At 45.8% G+C, this 18,376-nt stretch overlaps 1 protein-coding gene across 17 annotated transcripts in view; it reads right to left on the reverse strand.

Moving 5' to 3' along the window:
* Nucleotides 1–1,426: 1,426 nt before the first annotated feature.
* Nucleotides 1,427–18,376, reverse strand: part of ATP11C (ATPase phospholipid transporting 11C) — a 174,350-nt gene continuing 157,400 nt past the window's right edge. For 5 of the 17 annotated variants that reach the window (XM_045472223.1, XM_045472235.1, XM_045472222.1 and 2 more), the window contains 4 exons: nt 16,529–16,632; nt 13,211–13,364; nt 6,750–6,854; nt 1,427–4,197 (listed from right to left, as the gene is read on the reverse strand). In XM_045472223.1, the coding sequence (XP_045328179.1) occupies nt 6,753–6,854; nt 13,211–13,364; nt 16,529–16,632 (360 nt within the window). In that variant the 3' untranslated portion in view covers nt 1,427–4,197; nt 6,750–6,752. Of the gene's footprint in view, nt 4,198–6,749; nt 6,855–7,534; nt 7,626–13,025; nt 13,092–13,210; nt 13,365–16,528; nt 16,633–18,376 lie in introns of those variants that run through there. The other 12 variants (XM_045472230.1, XM_045472229.1, XM_045472231.1 and 9 more) reach the window with 10 other exon arrangements.

Genomic DNA, 18,376 nt, shown 5'->3' on the forward strand with positions numbered 1-18,376 from the left:
GTTCGGGTTATTAAAGGCACGAATGTATACGTAAGACGCGGGAACGGTGCCTGGCACAGAGTGAGTGCTGTTTTAAGTGTTAAGACGAGGAGTTGTGACTTTAGTGGCTTTCCTGGTGGGAGATCTGTCCTGGCAGATTGACGAAGGGACCAAAGCAGCGGCAGCGGCAGGCGTTTTAAGCACGAACCTCCTGTGCCCTCCCCACACGAAGGGCCAGGGTCAAAGACCTTCTGGCCCACCGAGAGGCGCCCCATTCCGTTCATCCAGAGGCCGGCTCCCCGCACTTGCTCGTAAGCCCCGTCAGAGGACTTCCTTGATCCGCAGAGCGGCGTTTCTCCAGCACGTAAGGCCCGCGTAGGAGGATCTGAGCCCATGTTTCTTTGCCCTTGAGTCGCTGGGAAAACGTGTCAGAGGGATTTTGCAAGTTGTGCAATAATCGAGCCCCTGCTTTTCTGACAACGATTCCCGGCACTCGGGCCTTCGAGCTTCATTAGTATGCGTCCAGCCCTTCGGCCCTGGACACATTCACGGAATAACCATAGTGATAACCTCAGCCCCTAACCTTTGTATGTGCACTTCTTGTTGAAGGGGCCAGACCGCTCCGCCTCTCACAATACTCACTTTATTGGCCAGTCCTGGGCAGGCTCGGCAGTGAGGCAGCTCCCCACCGGGCTGGATGGGGGAAGGGAAGGAAGGAAGCCCGCACAAACTACATCCAAGAAGACTGAAAGAATCCACCATAGTCCCATCTGTGAAAAGTCCGTAAATGACAACTATCCATTAAAAAGATCAGGGCGATAAAAATCCCCTTAATGTAAAAGTAGCGATGATTTCATCGGAATAACAAATGGAGTCCCGCAAGGCAGTTTTGATCCTTCGCCTCATCTGACCACCCCTCACCCCCCCAAGACGCCATTTTGCAGGTGACGAGAGGGTGGAGAGGAAAATGGCTCTAAGAGCAAAGCTGGAACTTTCACTCCAGTCTCACCTCCAAACACAGCCCGCTTCCCACTTCCCCAGAAATACAAGAGAGACGCCTGAAACTGACAGAACGCCGCGGGTGAGCCATACTGGCATTAAAATAAAAGATAAAGATAAAGAAGAGGAAATTCACTAAATGCAGGTCAAGGGCTTAATGTGATTAAAAGGCTACAAAAACCCAGAGACTTCCGTGTAAAAATGTAACACAACCAGCTCCCGTGGAAAAACTTTTACTTTCTCAGTAGTCGGTAACAGTGGGGTTTTTGTCTTAGAGGCAGGCCGAGCCATGTCAGAGGAATGGGGGAAGGGGAGACAGCGAGGGGCAGGGAGAGGGAGGGAGGGAGGGAGGGACAGGTGCACGCGCACACACACACACACACACACACACACACACCTTTGACCAAATTTCAAGCACACCGAGACCATTCCAAAAGAGAGGCTAAAATGGCAATCGTATCATACCAAAGTTTATTGATACATCAAACAAAAATTTCTGTAATGAAAAAGGCAAGTTGCATTCATAAAAGATGGCATTCACAGTCATTATAGAAAGCAACGACGTGGATGTAAAAAACTGCTTAAGTGAAAAATGTAGTATTGCAGTCCCATGTTGCAAGCTGAAAAGTGATTTGGTAACACTTGCATAAAATCTGCACATTTCTATACTGCATGTTATTAAAAAAATTCCATCCCGAAATTATTATGGATCTTGCAAATTTTGGCTTACATTTATACTGCTGCTGGTGTAGATGTTGTAGAGAGGGAATTTATGGTTTACGCTCAGTAGGTTACACCTTCAAACAAGGGACGACGGTTGTGAAAATTACAAGGACATCTTGACAGTTTAGAGTGGTTCCAATGATGGGTATATGTGAGCCTGCTATTACATTCTCCCCCTTTCTCTGTCACAAAACAAGGTGGTTAGACTGTCGCGCTAGGAACACCGGGGGACGACTTACTGCGAGTTGTTCCACCCGCCTAATCCCCCGCTAACCAGTTCTTACGTAGCTCGTTACTAAAATACCTTTCACAAAAGCAAAGTCAGGTCCCTCTCAAGGATCTAGGCCACGACGATCACCATCGTGAATTTGAGCTGCGGCGTAACGCGTAGCTGAGATAGGACCTCAAGTCCCCCTCAGTCACCCTCCTGGCGGCAAGGAACGCGCCACGCCACCAGTTACATGTCCGCTACCCTGCATATTCTGATGAGGCCACTCTCCAGTGGTTTGCGTTTAACGGGCCTCTCTCTGTATCGCGGGTCTCTCGCGTGTGTTCACATCCCCTACGGCACTTCTGTAAAACAACAACGGCAACAACACGGCGACAGCCGCAACAAGCAGAAGAACAACAAAAAACGTCAAAAGCTTTCCTGGGTCTGACTTTTTAGCTCTTTGGAATAGGCAAGGAACGTACAGACTTTGTTTTCAGCAGATTACCTCAAACACAGGCTAGCAGAACACAGCGCACTCAGGTAAGCTGTGAAGGACATCCGACAAAAGACTCAGAGATAATACTGATAGACGAGAACAAATGAAATAACGTAAAAGGGTCACAATGATGGAATGGTTTCCAGTAACCGGAATTATGTCCTTCCTAGAATTCAAGAAAAATGACACCTAAATACGGACCCAAATTATATATGGAAGAATCAAATGGGCCACACGGACCACATAAATTCACCGGTAGAGATTGGGTCCAACGCTTTCCTAAAGCAAGGTACGACAGAAACACAAATAACAGTACGGGCATGCCAGAAAGACACCCAAAAAAGGAAACCGGTATGAAAACACTTTTTTAGAAGAGTAAGCTCTATGCCCAACACAGGGCTCAGACGCACGACCCTAAGATCCAAGGGCCGCGTGGCCTACCGACCGAGCCAGCCAGGCGCTTCCGAAAACACTGTTTAAGAGCCCATTTCAAGCTAGTAGTCAAATGTAGCCATTTTTATCCCCCAAAATGTGTTTGGTTTTGACATTTAATAAAGATATTTCACATTTATTCTGTTGTGTTCAGTGAACTCCGTAGGGGGCTACAGCCTCCTTCTAATCCAGGAAGTCAGGGCCTTCCCCAAGGTGAATCTCACGGTTGAGAGTCAGACCATCACCTAACCATGTTTGCTAAGAGAAAACATTCAAGTTCAGAGTCATGGCTGTGCAGGCCGAATCGCGGTCTCGGGACGGATCCCTCCTTCCCGAATTGGCAAGTTCAAAACAAAAGTGCTGCATGTGTGTACAAACGCAGTCTCTTTCCAAAAGTAACCGTTAACAGTTGGAAATAAGCTATTTTTTCACCTCTCCACAGAAAATTATAAAACACGGATACTCAGATGGCTTTAGTTTTATGTGACTATGGTCTCGCCCGTCCCACCTCAGACCCCAGGAAAATGAATACTGGAAAATATCCGTTAGACCTTAACTCCTTCGAGGGGCTACTTACTAAGTGACTGGAAATGTTTTATTTTGAAAATAATCTGGTAGCCACCCACACATTAAGCGGGGTTTAATTCAGAAGAACAAAAATAAGTAATTTTTGTTGGTTCTCACAAAAATATCCAGGATTCACATTCTTTCCACGTAAGGGTTCAAGGTTAGTTTTTGGCAAGGAGATTCCATGAGGACAGAATTAGCATGTGGGTGAACAGAAAGGACGAATTATTCTGATGCACTGATACCACTTAGTCCTCTTGTATTTTCAAGTATTCCTTTCGTATGTTTGAAAAAAAAAAAAATGTAAGATTATCACTCAGCAGGAACAAGAAATGTGATCCAAACAGCCTATGTCTTCTGCCAGGCAAAAAAAGCAATATTAGCAAAATCTATTCATTCCCATTGTATGACTTCTACTTTATACTATTATATTTAAATCCATTCACAGAGTTCATGGGTTAAAAGAGCACCCACTTGGTAGTTATAGTCGTCTATCTAAAGCCAGAAATTCTAATTATTCTTCTTGCTTTCAACTTTCATAGGATTCATAACTTAGAGCTCTGGCCATAACGGCTACTTACGATAACTGTAAATGCTTAAGAGAGTCATTTGGTATTGTAATGGACATTTATTCTGAACCCTAGACATAAGAGAGGGGTTTAGTTTGTTGCATATGGCGTATCCTGAGATGACAACTTTTCGTAGTTGTGTCTTCGTGCTTTCTTTTTTAGCTGTAACCACTGTCAATATGCTTGTAGGACAATAACATAGGCAGTTCAAGATTCGGATTCTGAAAAATTTAAAACATACAGAGTTAAAAGGTTTATTTTAACAATCGCGCGAAGCCATCTGTTTAGCATTTTCCAAAATAAATCAAGTAGTAAATTTTGTTATGAGAGTAAAGGAGCCATCTTCAAGTGCCAAGTTTTATTCACATGCAGGGAAAAAAAAAAGGGCGACACAATACCCAGTTTTTCATCCTTGCTTCAATTGTTGGCCGAGTAGATTCAGACTTGCTTTTTGCTTTTGGATTGCTCCAGGGCTCTCTCAGTCATCCTTACCACCAGGACCACCTAGCACAGCCGTGGCTTAGCTCAGCAGGGTCCCTCCCTCTAGCCTGGGAGCTGAAAATAGGGACGTTTCATTGGTCTATCTCCGGCACCTAGCGCCGTGTCCCGCATGCAGCGGATACTCACGCCCTGCCCTGGTGATCCAATGAACGGACTGCTGTTTTCCAGGGTGTGTAAATTTTGACAGAGGAAGTCTGAAGATCTATCTGCTCCGTTTCGAAAGACTGCTGTGAAACTGTCTTTCCTTTACTGAAAGAAACCGGTATCTTCCCCATAATGCTTTAGTGAATTTTCTTTTTGGGAGATCATGTCTCTGTAAGTCAACCGAAGCTTCTGTTTCTCTTATTCATCCTGTTTTTTGGAAAGGCCACCACAGAAACTGCCCTAAGAAATCTGTGGATCCTTCTCTGTCCCCTGAACCTTATTCAGTGCTCTCCCAGGGAAGAAGATACACCTGACGGCCCCCTGCTAGTTGGGTTTTAAAAGGTTGGGTTGGAGGCCCCCTCCCAAGACCTAAGACTCGCGCCTCTCAACATACCTCATTTACACTCTACAACCCAACCTTTTTTTCCTAACAGTTTTTTTTTTTTCAGGTGGCAGCGTCACGGTGACCGACTCTAACCAAAATAAAAATAAGGTCGCCATTCACGCCGAGAACTGATAAAAGGAGTCGCCCACCGCTCCCTTATCGAGGGACAAACTCAGGGGCCAGGCCAATTGCCAAATTTTTTCCGTGGAGGAGAAATAATGCCACGTGAAGATATATTCCTGGAGGAAATAACTACGTTGAGGACAAGACGACTGTTTCCTCACAAGAAAGCTTCCCCACTTCTGTGTTAGGCGTTGTAGGACTCAAGGCCCTGGAGAGGCCAAAAGCACAAGCAGCGTCTCAGCCAGCCGGGTCTCCCAAACGCGGACCGAGCTGAAGAAAGCGATCCAGGGGGATACAAAATGAGCTGGGAACAGGAGAGCTGAAAGGCACCATACAGCTTAGGACAAAGCTACCTGGGACAAAAGGGTCCAAGGCTTTGAAAGCCACGGGGAGGCAGATTCGTTACCGAGGGAAGGAAGATCGAAGCAGGTGAGTCGCTCCCAACGGGGAAGGCTAAGAGGTGCGCCGGGGCCAAGGGAGTCTGCGTCCGAAGCAACGCTGGGGACGCAGACTGGCAAAAACCGTAGGGCACAGGAGAACCAGAGCACGCGCTCCATTACTCTCCTTTTTGTTCTTCGCTGGCGGGTGGGGGGAGTTGACAGCTGACGAGAAAAACGGGCCCACGGGGAGGACTCCCGATCGGGAGTTCCAAAGGCAAGAGACTCCCGATGACCGTCAGTTTTTCGGTGCGCAGGAGAGACGGCCCTGCCCTAAGCTGTATGGAGTTGTTTCCGAGCTGATGGGCTCGGAAACCTCATTCATGAATTACTCTAAATTCCTACGGGTGGAGGAGAAAAGGCCTCTAAAGGTCTGGGACGACGGAGGCCGCCGCAGTGAGTGGGAGGGAGAAAACACACAGAGGAGAGGACGCCTCCCGTGCTACGGCAATTCCCCCCGACTCGTCTCTGAGGGTAAATGAGACAACAGGCCATAAAACGGATTTACTCGTTTTGGGGAAAATGAACTGCGAAGAAGCATTCCACGTAATTAGGTTAGCATCCCCCTGAATGGCTGGGAAAGATTTGAGCTTTTACCTCTGACAAGTCGAAACATCTAGCTTGAATAAAACTTGACATGAACAAAAGTGATTAGGTTGGGTCATTAATTTGGGGGGTCAGACATGTACGAGTACACTAAGTGTATACCTGCAAACACACAGACACAGCACATGGAGGTACAAACACACTGGATTATTTGCACCTAATTCCCAAAAGAACATGCAATGCTAAATTGACTTGACGTTATACAGATGCAATTTTGGAATATTTGTTTTCAGTTTTCCGAATGATCTTTTACAGTCGAGACTGTTATTTCCTAATCGGTATTAACGAGCACTTTCGCGGGGCGGCTCTGCCGCCAAGTCGCCCCTCGCAAATTAAGTATGTTTTTTTCCCCTCCAGCTCTGCAAGAGGCCTAAAGTTTCATTTGGGAGCTTAGCAAATTTAAAATACCAATTTTCCCCATATTCCAAGTAATGCATCTTTATATTTTTGTAAAGAGTAAGTATAAAGTTCACCACACCAACAGCAGAGAAAATTTAGAGTGATATTTTCATTTTTGTCTTTATAATGCTGTTAATCTGTTTCTTTAAAGCCAGCCCGCTCGTTTACCACTAGGTACCTGTTACAATATATTAGATTCGTCTGAGAATGTTCGTAAAAGAAGAGGTCTGACTGAAGGTCTGGCGGATAATGAGTCAGATGCCCTTTTACAGCTCAGATTTCTCTGTAATAGTGAGGTAAAGATACTTAAAGCATTTGAAGACTGGTTAACCTACCTGGTGATAAAAACGTAGAGGAAAAAGAATCATTTCCTACAGACTACTCTTTTGGCCAAAAGTACAAACGATTAAGCTACAGCAGATGTGTCACATTTCAACGGATACACTTAAAGACCTAAGGAAGTCTCCAACTCGAATTGAACGGTTTTCATGGTATAAGTATACAGATATTAGTAGTATAAGGCAAACTGGGCGTTTTGAAATGACACTGGTAGGTTATGCGGGAGATGAGTCAATATGGTTGGATTAGTAAACCTTACCATCCTTTTGGTGAACACCTCTGAGAGTTGGGCCGGTGCTGTGAGTGTATCGAGCAAAGAGAGATTTGTGCAAAACACTCCTGTCTTCGTGAACACCCTAGCTCTAGCACGCCGTGGCTTCCACTGTGCACCGGGAATCAATGGGGCTAGAGAGTTACGGTCCAAGTGTTCGAACATCACCTCCTCTCCAGTGTGACCATTTGAGAAGGTGAACAAATGATTAAAGGAAAATGACAAAATACTCTTAAGTATCAACAGAAGGTAGAGAAATGAGCACTGAGAAGTCATCGTTCATAAAGAGTCAGAAAAATGGTGTCAAGCAAATGAGAACGCAGGCAAGTCGGTACATTAAGAAAGGAAATCACCTTATTCACTCCAAGAGAAACTGTGATTGCTGGAAGTTTGAGAAAGCATGAAGATAGTAGAAGTTCCTGAGGAAGGGAGGCGTTTCGTTACCTTGTTCACAATTGCACAAAGGGTGGAAAATTGCGGTAGAAAAAAGAGAAATGCAGAAACCAAAAAAAAAAAAAAAAAAAAAAAAGTAAATATTCTCTGAAATGTAAGACATTTAAAAAGAAACCTGGAGAATTCGAAGTCGAAATGACATGTTAGTTTTGAAGGCATCACTTTCTGAAGTAACAGTAGAGTCAGAGTTAGGAACAGTCCATTATATGTGCAAATGACTATTTCTCCGTATAACAATTTAAAGTTGCTTTGTGCATGGGAAGACGGACTATTCTGAATCATTTTAAAATATGCTGCTCACTGAAATATGGCTTGTTTCTAATCGTTAACTCACTAACCTACATGGTTCGAAATCCATGGGTCAGAGAGCTATGTCCAGGGTCCATCACCAATCTATCCTAAAGTAACTATCTCCCCTATCCAGCTGCACAGATTCAACACGAAGGGACTGACTGCTGTCGGGCCGTGGCATGTTACAAACCTAACAAAACTAACACAATGGGAAGACATTTGGTGAAACCACACTTCGCTCCCATTTACTGCCGGACCAGTGTTTAACTTCCCTTATTCTAACGTAGTTTTTCCAAAAAAGATTTTATTTTTAAGTAATCTCTACACCCGCCGTGGGGCTCAAACTCCCAACCCCGAGAACAGGAGCAGCACGTTCTACCGACTGAGCCAGCCAGGTGCCCCTATCCTAATGTCATTTGATCGGTTTTTCTCTTTTTTCTTACAGAGACCTCTTCAGCAGGGTAGGCTAAAGGGCTAGGGATTTCTCCTTTAAAATGCCTAGAGAGAGCAATTCTGCTAATCAAGATTACCCATGTTATGTACTCAGTGCCTAATGGAAAGTTGGTCTAAAAAAAAGATATCAGCTAAAGTATCATATGTATCTAAGAGCAGCGAATAAACAATAAAACTCTTACAGGCAAATACTTTGACTTATTCGTAGATGTTTGAACACAGCTGTATTTGTTTTCCTGTTCGTATTTTCCTTAAATAAAGTTGGTGACATGTTGGCAACATGCAAATCCCCAATGGATAAGGCTAGAGAAATAAATATGTTGTTTCTGGGAAGACAAATTTTAAACTGTCCTGTCTTCCATTTTGCGGGCAAAACTCTCATAGAGAGATTAACACGACACCGAGTCCCCCGCCCCCACGTTTAATATTCAACCCTATTTATTTAAGACTGCAACCCTAAGCACAGTTTGGTACACTCAAAACCTTATATCCAACCATCAGAGATAAAAGTATTTCTACGAAGCAGAAATTTTAGGGGTTCATAGATTAGGCCGCTTTATAAAGGAAAGAGAAAGGGAATATGAAAGTAGAGAAGGCAGGAGAGAGCATGGAAAGAAGATCTAAAGCAATCAAAAACCGATATAGCCAGCAACTGGTGCAGGTGCAAGGAAGGGAGAGAATGAGCTAGAAGAGTATGACATTCCCACATTCCTCCGCAGTCACCTGCGTCAAAGAGGCCAATGCATAAAGGTCCGTCTCAACAGCCACAATGTGAGGATTCAACGTTTTGCCTGATCCGGTCAACAGGACTGTTATCCTTAGAGGCCAAGGTTGGCTGGGACACTGTCAGAATCACGACAGTAATCAGCCTCGACACCACCGTTTTTAACAGGATAAAGCGTATTCTCCAAAGTTTGCAAGGCGCCTTCTCTGGCAGAGCTCCCTACGTAAGTAATAGAGTCTTTCTTGTTGTTCGTGCGGACATCCCATGCTAGGCATGGCCACGTGGCTAGGGCCACTGCCATCAGAGGACAGCAGTCCAGGGTCTAGCGGGCCAAGTCAAGCCTCCCTCTTGACAGCGGCGGGTTACGCGGGCAAACTTACTTAAAGGTACGTGGGCAAGTCCTCCGTCGGAAGTGGCAAGTGGTAGCTACCACTTGGCCAGAAAGGGCAGGGGTCAGTTCACTGACTACCACGGAGCCCAGCAACTGTGCTTCGGGGAGACACAACCTGTTGATGCACCCACCGGGGCTCCTACACCGGAAACTTCCTTTGAGGGGTCGTCTTGCCATTCCGTTGTCCTGCGCTCACGGGTGCTTTCGTCACGTCCTGTCGTGACGGGGATGCAGCTCCGGCAGGGTAGGAGCTAAAGAAAAGCTTTCTGATCCTTCATGATGGGACCTGGGCCTCAAAAGCTAACCACACTGCTGAAAAGACAGCTGAGGAACAGGGAGCTGAAACTAACCTGTGAGTTAAATGACCGAGGGAACCCGTTTGCGAAGACAGCGGGATCCTCTCCGGTGCTGATGTCAGGACGGAACCCGGCTGGGCTGGAGGCTGCCACACAAGCCTTTTTACTGGCGGCTTCCGGAGGTGGCGACTTGGAATAGCTCGGATGTGTTACAACGCGCCACATCCCGGAGTCTATTCTTCTGCTCCGTGCCGGCCTCCCCAAGGGTTGCGTAATAATCCTCTTTAGAACTGCGCTGGGGTGGCAGCTCCTCGTGAGCTGGGGCCACGCGTGACTCATCCCTGGATTACCGTCACCTAGTGCGGTGGCTAGCTGACAGCGGACCCTCACGCGACGTGTGTCGAACTGAATGGAATCCGGCAGAAGGCCGCTTCTGTAATTGTTGCGTGTACGTGGCTTAGCTTCTTTTTCAAATGCCAGAGACGTTTTCACCACCCACTGCCGCGTTCCCTCCTGGAGACGGCTGCCAAGACCCACACGAGCACGGCGCTCGCTGGCTATGTGTCCAAAGGCTCCAACACGCTTACTGGCTGAAGTCGGGGGGAATCTCCCAGGTCTAGGCGGGGACACTCACTTTACCACATTAGGGAGCCCGGCAGGCAGGAGGCTGACCCAGTGTCAGAGAATCTTTGGCCGCTCTTTAAAGTGAAGCCAATGCCTTAGCAAGGGATATCACACAAAGTGGGAAGTCACCCAGGATGCCAGACTGGCTGGCGATGAAGATCCTCTTTCTCCTTCACCTTACAAGTGGCCTCTGCTTCTCTGAATGGCCAAACAGGGCCTCACGGAAACAGACGTGACTTATCAGGACAGCCATGGCTGTTTCAGCTGGCCTTTATGCATTCATACGCACTACTTTGCTCTTGTGTTTCCTCACAAGGTTGGGGGGGGGGGAGGCAGTGCTGCTGAGTGCCCACAACTTTGTGTCTCATCTTCAACTCTCAAAATCCCACAGAGTCTGAAAAACCATTTAGCCTTTCAGACACTGGATGTAAAGAGAGATGTTCATCAGTAGGCGGTTCAACACATGTTCTGGTTCAATGAGGGTAGGGATCGATGAATGAGTGATTGGATGAATGAAGGTGATTATGGGAGTTTTCCCGGTTGTTCTAGCACACCAGCATGCCAAGCTATAGCACAGGCACTATAAATCCTCGTATCGTGGACATAACCCATGGCAAACAAATTGCATGCCGAACCGCATGCTTTCGGCAGAAGTTCGGATTCTACCGTTTGCGTGGAAAGAAAATGTTTTACGTCTTTATCTGGGACTGCTTTGTATCATCCCTCTATTTTATGGCCACTGAATTTATAGAAAAGTCACCTCCAGCCTGTGTCTATTTATTTTTTAATTTAAAACAAAATTTTTTTAATGTTTATTTCTTTTTGAGAGAGAGAGAGACAGAGGACGAGCGGGAAGGGGGCAGACAGAGAGGGAGAGACACAGAATCCAGAGCAGGCTCCAGGCTCCGAGTTGTCAGCAAGGAGCCCGATGCGGGGCTCGAGCCCACGAACCGTGAGGTCATGACCCGAGCTGAAGTCGGATGCCTAACCGACTGAGCCACCCGGGTGGCCCCCCTTTTATTTATTTTATTTTTTAAAATGTTTATTTTACTTACTTATTTTAAAAGAAGGGGTCTAAGGAAGAGGACAGGGGCGATGTGTTCGAAGGTTTTGATTTCTGAGGTGTTTGTATCCTCTTGAGAGTGGGAAGTTGGGTGTGAGCCATCAGTTAGCAGGAGCTCCACCGACCCAACTAAGAAAAACATTTAGGAGCATTCCCAAAGTGTACTCCCAAGTAAGGAGAATGGGAGGGCACCTCAGAGATCTTTCCCAGACAAATTCTCTATCATAACAAGGCACCAAACCATTTCTTACAGTGACCGTTTTTTATCGGGCTTGATGGAAGTTGCTGCTTGAGCCATTCTGGGAAAAACGTGTTATATCGACCTGTTTTTACCCCTGGTCAACTGATACGGAGGCATACTCAGACAAGCAAATGCCTCTTTCGCATCCTAAGACTAAATCCCAGGCTGGAGGGAGACGGTCAGGGGTCTACTGGAAGGATTAAAGAGTGGACCAGGGTAATGGTATCGTGTTCAGTGCTGCCCGCAAGGCATGCGGAGGCAGGGGGTTAAGGCCAGTTCCGACCACCTAACTGTACAGTGGCTGGCTTTGTGTACCAAGAATCGACGTGGCTCATGCCGCTGACAGTCGACTGCTTTTGACTGGAGCTGATGCCAACCTGTTGATCACGAAAGGTCCTCTTTAACGCGTCTAGTCGCGAAAGGTTTTCTCGTAATCGTTTCAGCTCCTACAACTGCACGATGCCAACCACCGCATTCTATCAAATCAGTGGGCCAAAACCCCCATCAGACAAGCCAGTTTTGTGGCTCAGCTGGTTGGCAAATTTGATCCAATAGGTCAGGTAGATATACGTTAGACCATTTCCTGAAAATATTGCACTGGAGGGGCTGTGAGACGGAGGTGCTGTGGATAATGAGACAAACGGGGTTTTGCTTGGCAAAATGAATTAGCGTTGGCAGGAATAGGACATATTTAATTAACCTGTTGGTCAGAATGTGCCAGTTTTATTTTCCAGGCTAATCGACCCCTTTCACTTGAAAGGCTTTTTAGAAATGTTTGAAAGCTATCAGACAACGCAGGGCCAAGCAATTAGGCTGGCAGAGGGTAGTAACTTGTCGCTCCCGCAAGAATTTGGCGATTTAAGCAGCAAAACTAAAAACACACTCATAAAATAATCTGAATTTTTACAAGTGTGTTCAGGAAGGTAAGGATGCAGAAATCACATCCAGGGAGTTCTCTTTGGTTCAGATATACTGCTGGACAGACAGGGCTAGAAGCGATACAGAGATTAAGCAGCACTATAATCAGAGGAAGGGGGAGAGGTTTGAAAGAAGCAAATTGGGAGTATCGACTGAAGAAACAAAAAACAAAACAAAAAAACCTCTGCAAACAACCCACAGGGAAATTTCTAAGGTTAAAGCTGGAATGTTGGTGTGGAAATTCCTGGTGTGAAAATTCTAGGCTAAAAAAAAAAAAAAAAAAAAAAAACAACAACCATTTTTTCCATTTAAAATTCCATATGGAGCATATGAGATGCTCCATATGGATTGCTAAAGGTCACATAGAACACTATTAAGGAGTCTACTTACCACCTGCATTGGATAACGGAGTTTTTACTATACTTTTTATGCAGAAGAGGAAATTAAGTGATGCACCTGTAAGGAGGGGTTTAACATGCTGTAACTGACGCAGTTCTCTAAATAAGGTTTTCAGTTCATGGCAGATATTGAAGCCCCTTCCAAAAATCAAGTGATAACATAAATTTCGTTCTTACCCTGGCACTTCTTCTTCTCACATTCTTTAAGACTATCAGGAGAATCTCAGGGAAAAGGCTGATAAATATTAGAAGAACTATGGCCAACCATGTAGATACAGAAGATAGCATTTGAGCAAATACGAAATACATTCTCTGTTGTTTGAGAAAAGGCCTAGAGTGGAAAGAAAACACAGAATGGAAAAAGAAATCAGGTCCTGTCATATCAAACAGAGGTGTCATCGAAATTATCTTTTGTAGTTAAAGGGACTCTTCTAAATTACACACCTTAATAAAAACAATTTTCTTTAAGAATATCCCCAAAGTACTACACAGATTTCATGTACTAAATGTTGGGAGGAAAAAGAAAGGATAACTAAAGGGCAAAAACGACAATAAAGTGCATGCGACCTGAAAACAACTAAGCAATCAACTTTAAAACCGTCAAGTGCAGGGTATGTATTTGCATTAGAAAATATTGGGGCTTCAAGATACTCAAAAAGAAATGGTTACTTCTTATGCTAAAAGGTATTTTACTTCCTCAGCTGTTTTGTTCATAGGAGAATGGACTGTGCTCTACATTCGGAAATTACACCCTGCCCACCCCGCCCCGCCCCGCCCCCGCCCCCCCCCCCTCCCCGTCAATATAAAAGGGAGAGTCGAGTTTCTCTCTCCACCGTTCTCATCCCCGAATACAGACGGGGTACCCAGGGTGTGCCAACCAGGCTGGACAGGAGAATGTTGCTAATAGGACATGCAGTCTTGGGGGCCAGATATCTAGGACCCTTCATCCGGATGCTGGATTTCATTCGAAGTCATTCACTGAGCTGTTTGGTGGCCACACAGAAGCACAGCTAGTTTCCCCAGGCCGAGGCATGGAGAGCCTCAGCAGACTACACGCTGTTTGCAGCAGGGGAGGAGGAAGTGTCCAGGGTTGGGATACACAACAGATTCTCCCTGGATTAGGAGCTCTGGGCAGATAACCACTTGTCTCATTTATTAGACGATGCAAAGGGCTCGCTGAAGATAAATTTGTTCCTCATTAAAAAAAAAAAAAAAAAAAAAAATCGATGTTTGTGCCCTCCCTCTCATGTAACATAATAAAATCAAGTTTGCGGCTCTAGGTACATGGGGACTAGAGTGTGGCAGAGGAAGTGAGCAGAACAGTGAGGTGGAGAAATTCAGGAGGTCTGGGCTAAGTCTTCTAGGGTCCCTACCGTCCAGAAAAGAATTCTGCAGGGCCCTCACTCTAACTCTGAAGGGCACCCTGACTCATTTTCTAGGCAGTTAATGGACCCTAATAAGCGTCCAGTACACAAGTGACAGGGCATCACAGGGCATTCCACACAGTACCCACAATACTCTGTCATTCACCGCTCTAGAATTTTCTTTGTCTTGAGGATACCTATGGAGCTTTACAGGGGAACAGCAAAAAGCAAAAGGTATTATTCCTGGATTGGGTTTGGGGCTCAGAAATCATCGTTCTCACTGCCAATCCCCACATCACAGAGGGATGTGTCACCACGCCTCGGGGCTGAGTGTGTCCAGAGATAGTAGCTGGAACCAGCATTCAGCTCAAGTCTCTCACAGTTTCTGGTCATATTTCGCTGGTTGCTTTATAATATAAGTTTTATATTCACGTAGTGGCTCAACTCAGCTCTACTGAAGGACAGCACTACGGGCAACAAAATAAAAACAGATTTATCACTATTACATTTTCAGGAAGTATCTCTAATGAATGAAAACAGGCGTAACAAGGTCTTAATCTTTTGAAGGATTTATTTTCATCAATAAGGGATGGTCTGTGGTCAGAGTTAGAAACTAGCTGGCTAGAAACATTTCATTCTTGTGGAAATTTTGCATTAGTTCAGAAGCTGATTACATGGATTCATAGATAGAATTATGGTGCTCTGGGCAGAATTACAATTGTATATTACATTTGATTAACCAACTTTGATTAATTTGTGGATTATTAAAGACGACGGGGACTTCCGTCAGCTTCACTGCTGCGGAAATTACCTCTTGGAGGTGCCCAACATATGCCATGATTACACTTTTTGGAACTGGTAGTTCCTTACGCGATTAGGCTTTTCATATTTTTATTTCTTAAGGCTTTCATTTTAACAGCTTCTCAAAAGCAGTAAGAGTTTCTTCTAATGAAGTCTCAAGGGACGATAAACACAGCCTCACATCTCCGTGATAACATGGAGTGTTTTGTATGCACGATTTTGCCCGAACCCGTGCAAAGAACGTCCTCCTAGAATTGCACCCTATGGCTTCCTCTAGCCATGCTCTCTGCATCCTTGTCAAGAGAAGCCACTGGTTAATGAAAGCGGCTACACAACATTTAGGCCTCTGGGAGTAAGAAAAGGAGAGGACAATCTAACTTATTTTCATTCCTGGGGCGCCTGGGTGGCGCAGTCGGTTAAGCGTCCGACTTCAGCTCAGGTCACGATCTCGCGGTCCGGGAATTCGAGCCCCGCGTCAGGCTCTGGGCTGATGGCTCAGAGCCTGGAGCCTGTTTCCGATTCTGTGTCTCCCTCTCTCTCTGCCCCTCCCCCGTTCACGCTTTGTCTCTCTCTGTCCCAAAAATAAACATTGAAAAAAAAAATTTTTTTTAACTTATTTTCATTCCTTCTAACTCTCCCCATCACAGCTTATACGCCCCTCTCGCTAGATTCTGATCTCCTTTCCGTTTCCCCCAGAGTGCTTCACACAAAAGGGATCCCAAATGAACGTCTACCGAACCAAGATGAACTCCGTGAACTCGAAGGCCACACTGTCCAGTCTGCCTCTACCCCGCCCCCCCCCCCCGCCCCCGCCAGCGAGATGGTGAGGTTAGGATACAACCCTCTGGATACTGAGTGGTATGTATTCCACACCCTGAGCAGACCTGTAGGGACAAGATTGACAGTAACAGCCCAGAAAGAGACAAGGGAGTCCAAATGGGTAATAACGGATCTGTTGGCCACTGTGTCACGTAGAAACATCACAGGATGAGTATTTCCACCGTAAATCACATGGAAGGTCCCTGCTAGAACTTGCGGTTTCACTTCACAGAGAGATGCTTACACACGTTCAAGGTGAAAGATTTGGACGGGGGCTATTAGAAGGGAGGACTTCTGAGTGACTCGTGTAGTCCATTTACTTGCCTGCGAAATCTTACCTGAAATGAGCAGCATTCGTAGCTGAAGTGACTCCCCATCCATGAATATTGAAGACCTGCCATCTTACCTGATCGGCGCTTCGAAAGTATAATTAACGTTTGCATAGACAATGTACATATACACATATCTACTTTGTTATTTACACATTACTCACACGTGTACAGCTGCTTACCAAATAATTCCTCCCCAGAAGAATGAGAAAAATACATAAAAGGCTAAAGAACCCCAAATCACAAAGTGATTTATCCACGTCCAGAAACGAGTATCCAAGGCGAGCTGAAAAGACACAACACAAGAGATGTCGTGATGGGTACAAACTGCACCGGGCAGTAAGTCCACTCTGCCACTCGAGAACTTGAATACCTTAGGATACCTACAGGAGGATCTAGCTTGGGCCAGGCAACTAGAAGAGAGGGAAACTAAAAGAACAGAATCCAGACTTTTCACAGAGCCAGGGCAAGAAAGGGCTAAGCTCTGTCCCAAGGCCCCTAGACCCTACAGTATAGGCTTGTGGGGGGGGGGGGGGGGGGCGTGTCAAGCAAGTAGCAGGTGGGTGTGGGGCTGGAGATGCCGCACTCCTGAAGGAGAGGCAGGCATCGAGGTCACGGGAACATCCAGGAGGCTGGAGCCCCAAGTCCTCGGGGAGTGGCGGCCAAGAAGCTGACGACAGACGGACAAGGCCGAGCTGGCACTAGACGGACACAGAAAAGCAGCAGGAGATGGAAGGGTCAGTTAGGAAGAGGAGACGAACTACAGGGAGGTAGCTCCAACACAACAGCCGGGGATTATTAAATGCCAAGGGAACTAGGTCTACACGCCCGGCGCCATGTAGCAATGAATCCTGGGCCTGACCAGGTAGTGCGCCTTTCAATTGTGAAAGCCAGGTCTAGTCCGTTACACGAGTAACACTTTCAGTTGCCTTAGGTGTTAATCCCTCCACGCTTCTGCCAGGGCCGACTGTCTCTTCGGATTGTGGCACCTGAGGTTTTCAAGTGCAATCTAAAAATAAAAAGTATGGTCTGTTCTGCCTGTTTAAAATCGCTGGGCCACGTGGACTAACATCTGGGGATGTTTTTGAACTTTTTAAAGAGGAGGTGGTGTCTCCATTTGGTTACTTGCTGTGACACCCCGGTCCTCCACTCTCTGCTATAGTTTCTCATCCATAAACCTCTGGGCTGCTCGGGAAAAGGTCACAATGATGCCCATCCAAAGATGAGAGAGTGCACGTCTTTCGAGGGACCCATGAAAGACAGCACGGTAAGGCCAACTCTGACATCGAAGGGCACTTGGAAGCCCTGGGGCCACAGGCAAGAGCAGGTGAAAAAAAGGTGGGGAGGCCTTCGTTTCAAATCATGATCCTGTGAATCATCGTGATAAATAGCAACAACTAGCATCTATCGTTCTGACCGCATTCTATGCGCCAGACATCGTTCTAAATGCTCTGTGTGTCTTCACTGAGACACATCCCACCAAAAATCCTAAGCGATAACGCTTCTCTCCATTTTACAGAAGAAATGAAGGTACTGAGAAATGGAGTCACTTGCCCAAGAATACCAGCTAGTCAGTGGCTAAACTGAGATAAAATTGTAGCCTTTTCTTTTGCAGCCCTAAAATATTACTGAAATAGTCGATGAAAAATGCAAACGCATGTTGGCTCTGTTGGGTATGAGAAATGAATCAGGAATAAAAACTTAGAGGGGAGATGATCAGAGGTCCTTTGTCAATCATTCTTCTAGAATTCTAGTCTGGACCACTGGAATTCATTTAAAGATGCTCATTCTTGGACCCCACGTGAGGTGTTCATTACTGGAACGATCATCAAAAGAATTTGATTATGCTTTCAAGGATAAGAGAGTCCCAAATCGGAAGTCTCAAGGGTCGAATTCAGCAAGCCTTCAGAGTATACTACATGGCTGCATGTTAATGCCAATGACCCCTGTATGCTATCTGCTGTACATTTTTATGCATTTCATCACTAACATGGATACGCGTCAGTGATAAAGACATTATATAAAATTTT

This window comes from Leopardus geoffroyi, chromosome X (assembly GCF_018350155.1).
Source record: "Leopardus geoffroyi isolate Oge1 chromosome X, O.geoffroyi_Oge1_pat1.0, whole genome shotgun sequence".
NCBI lineage: Eukaryota > Metazoa > Chordata > Mammalia > Carnivora > Felidae > Leopardus > Leopardus geoffroyi.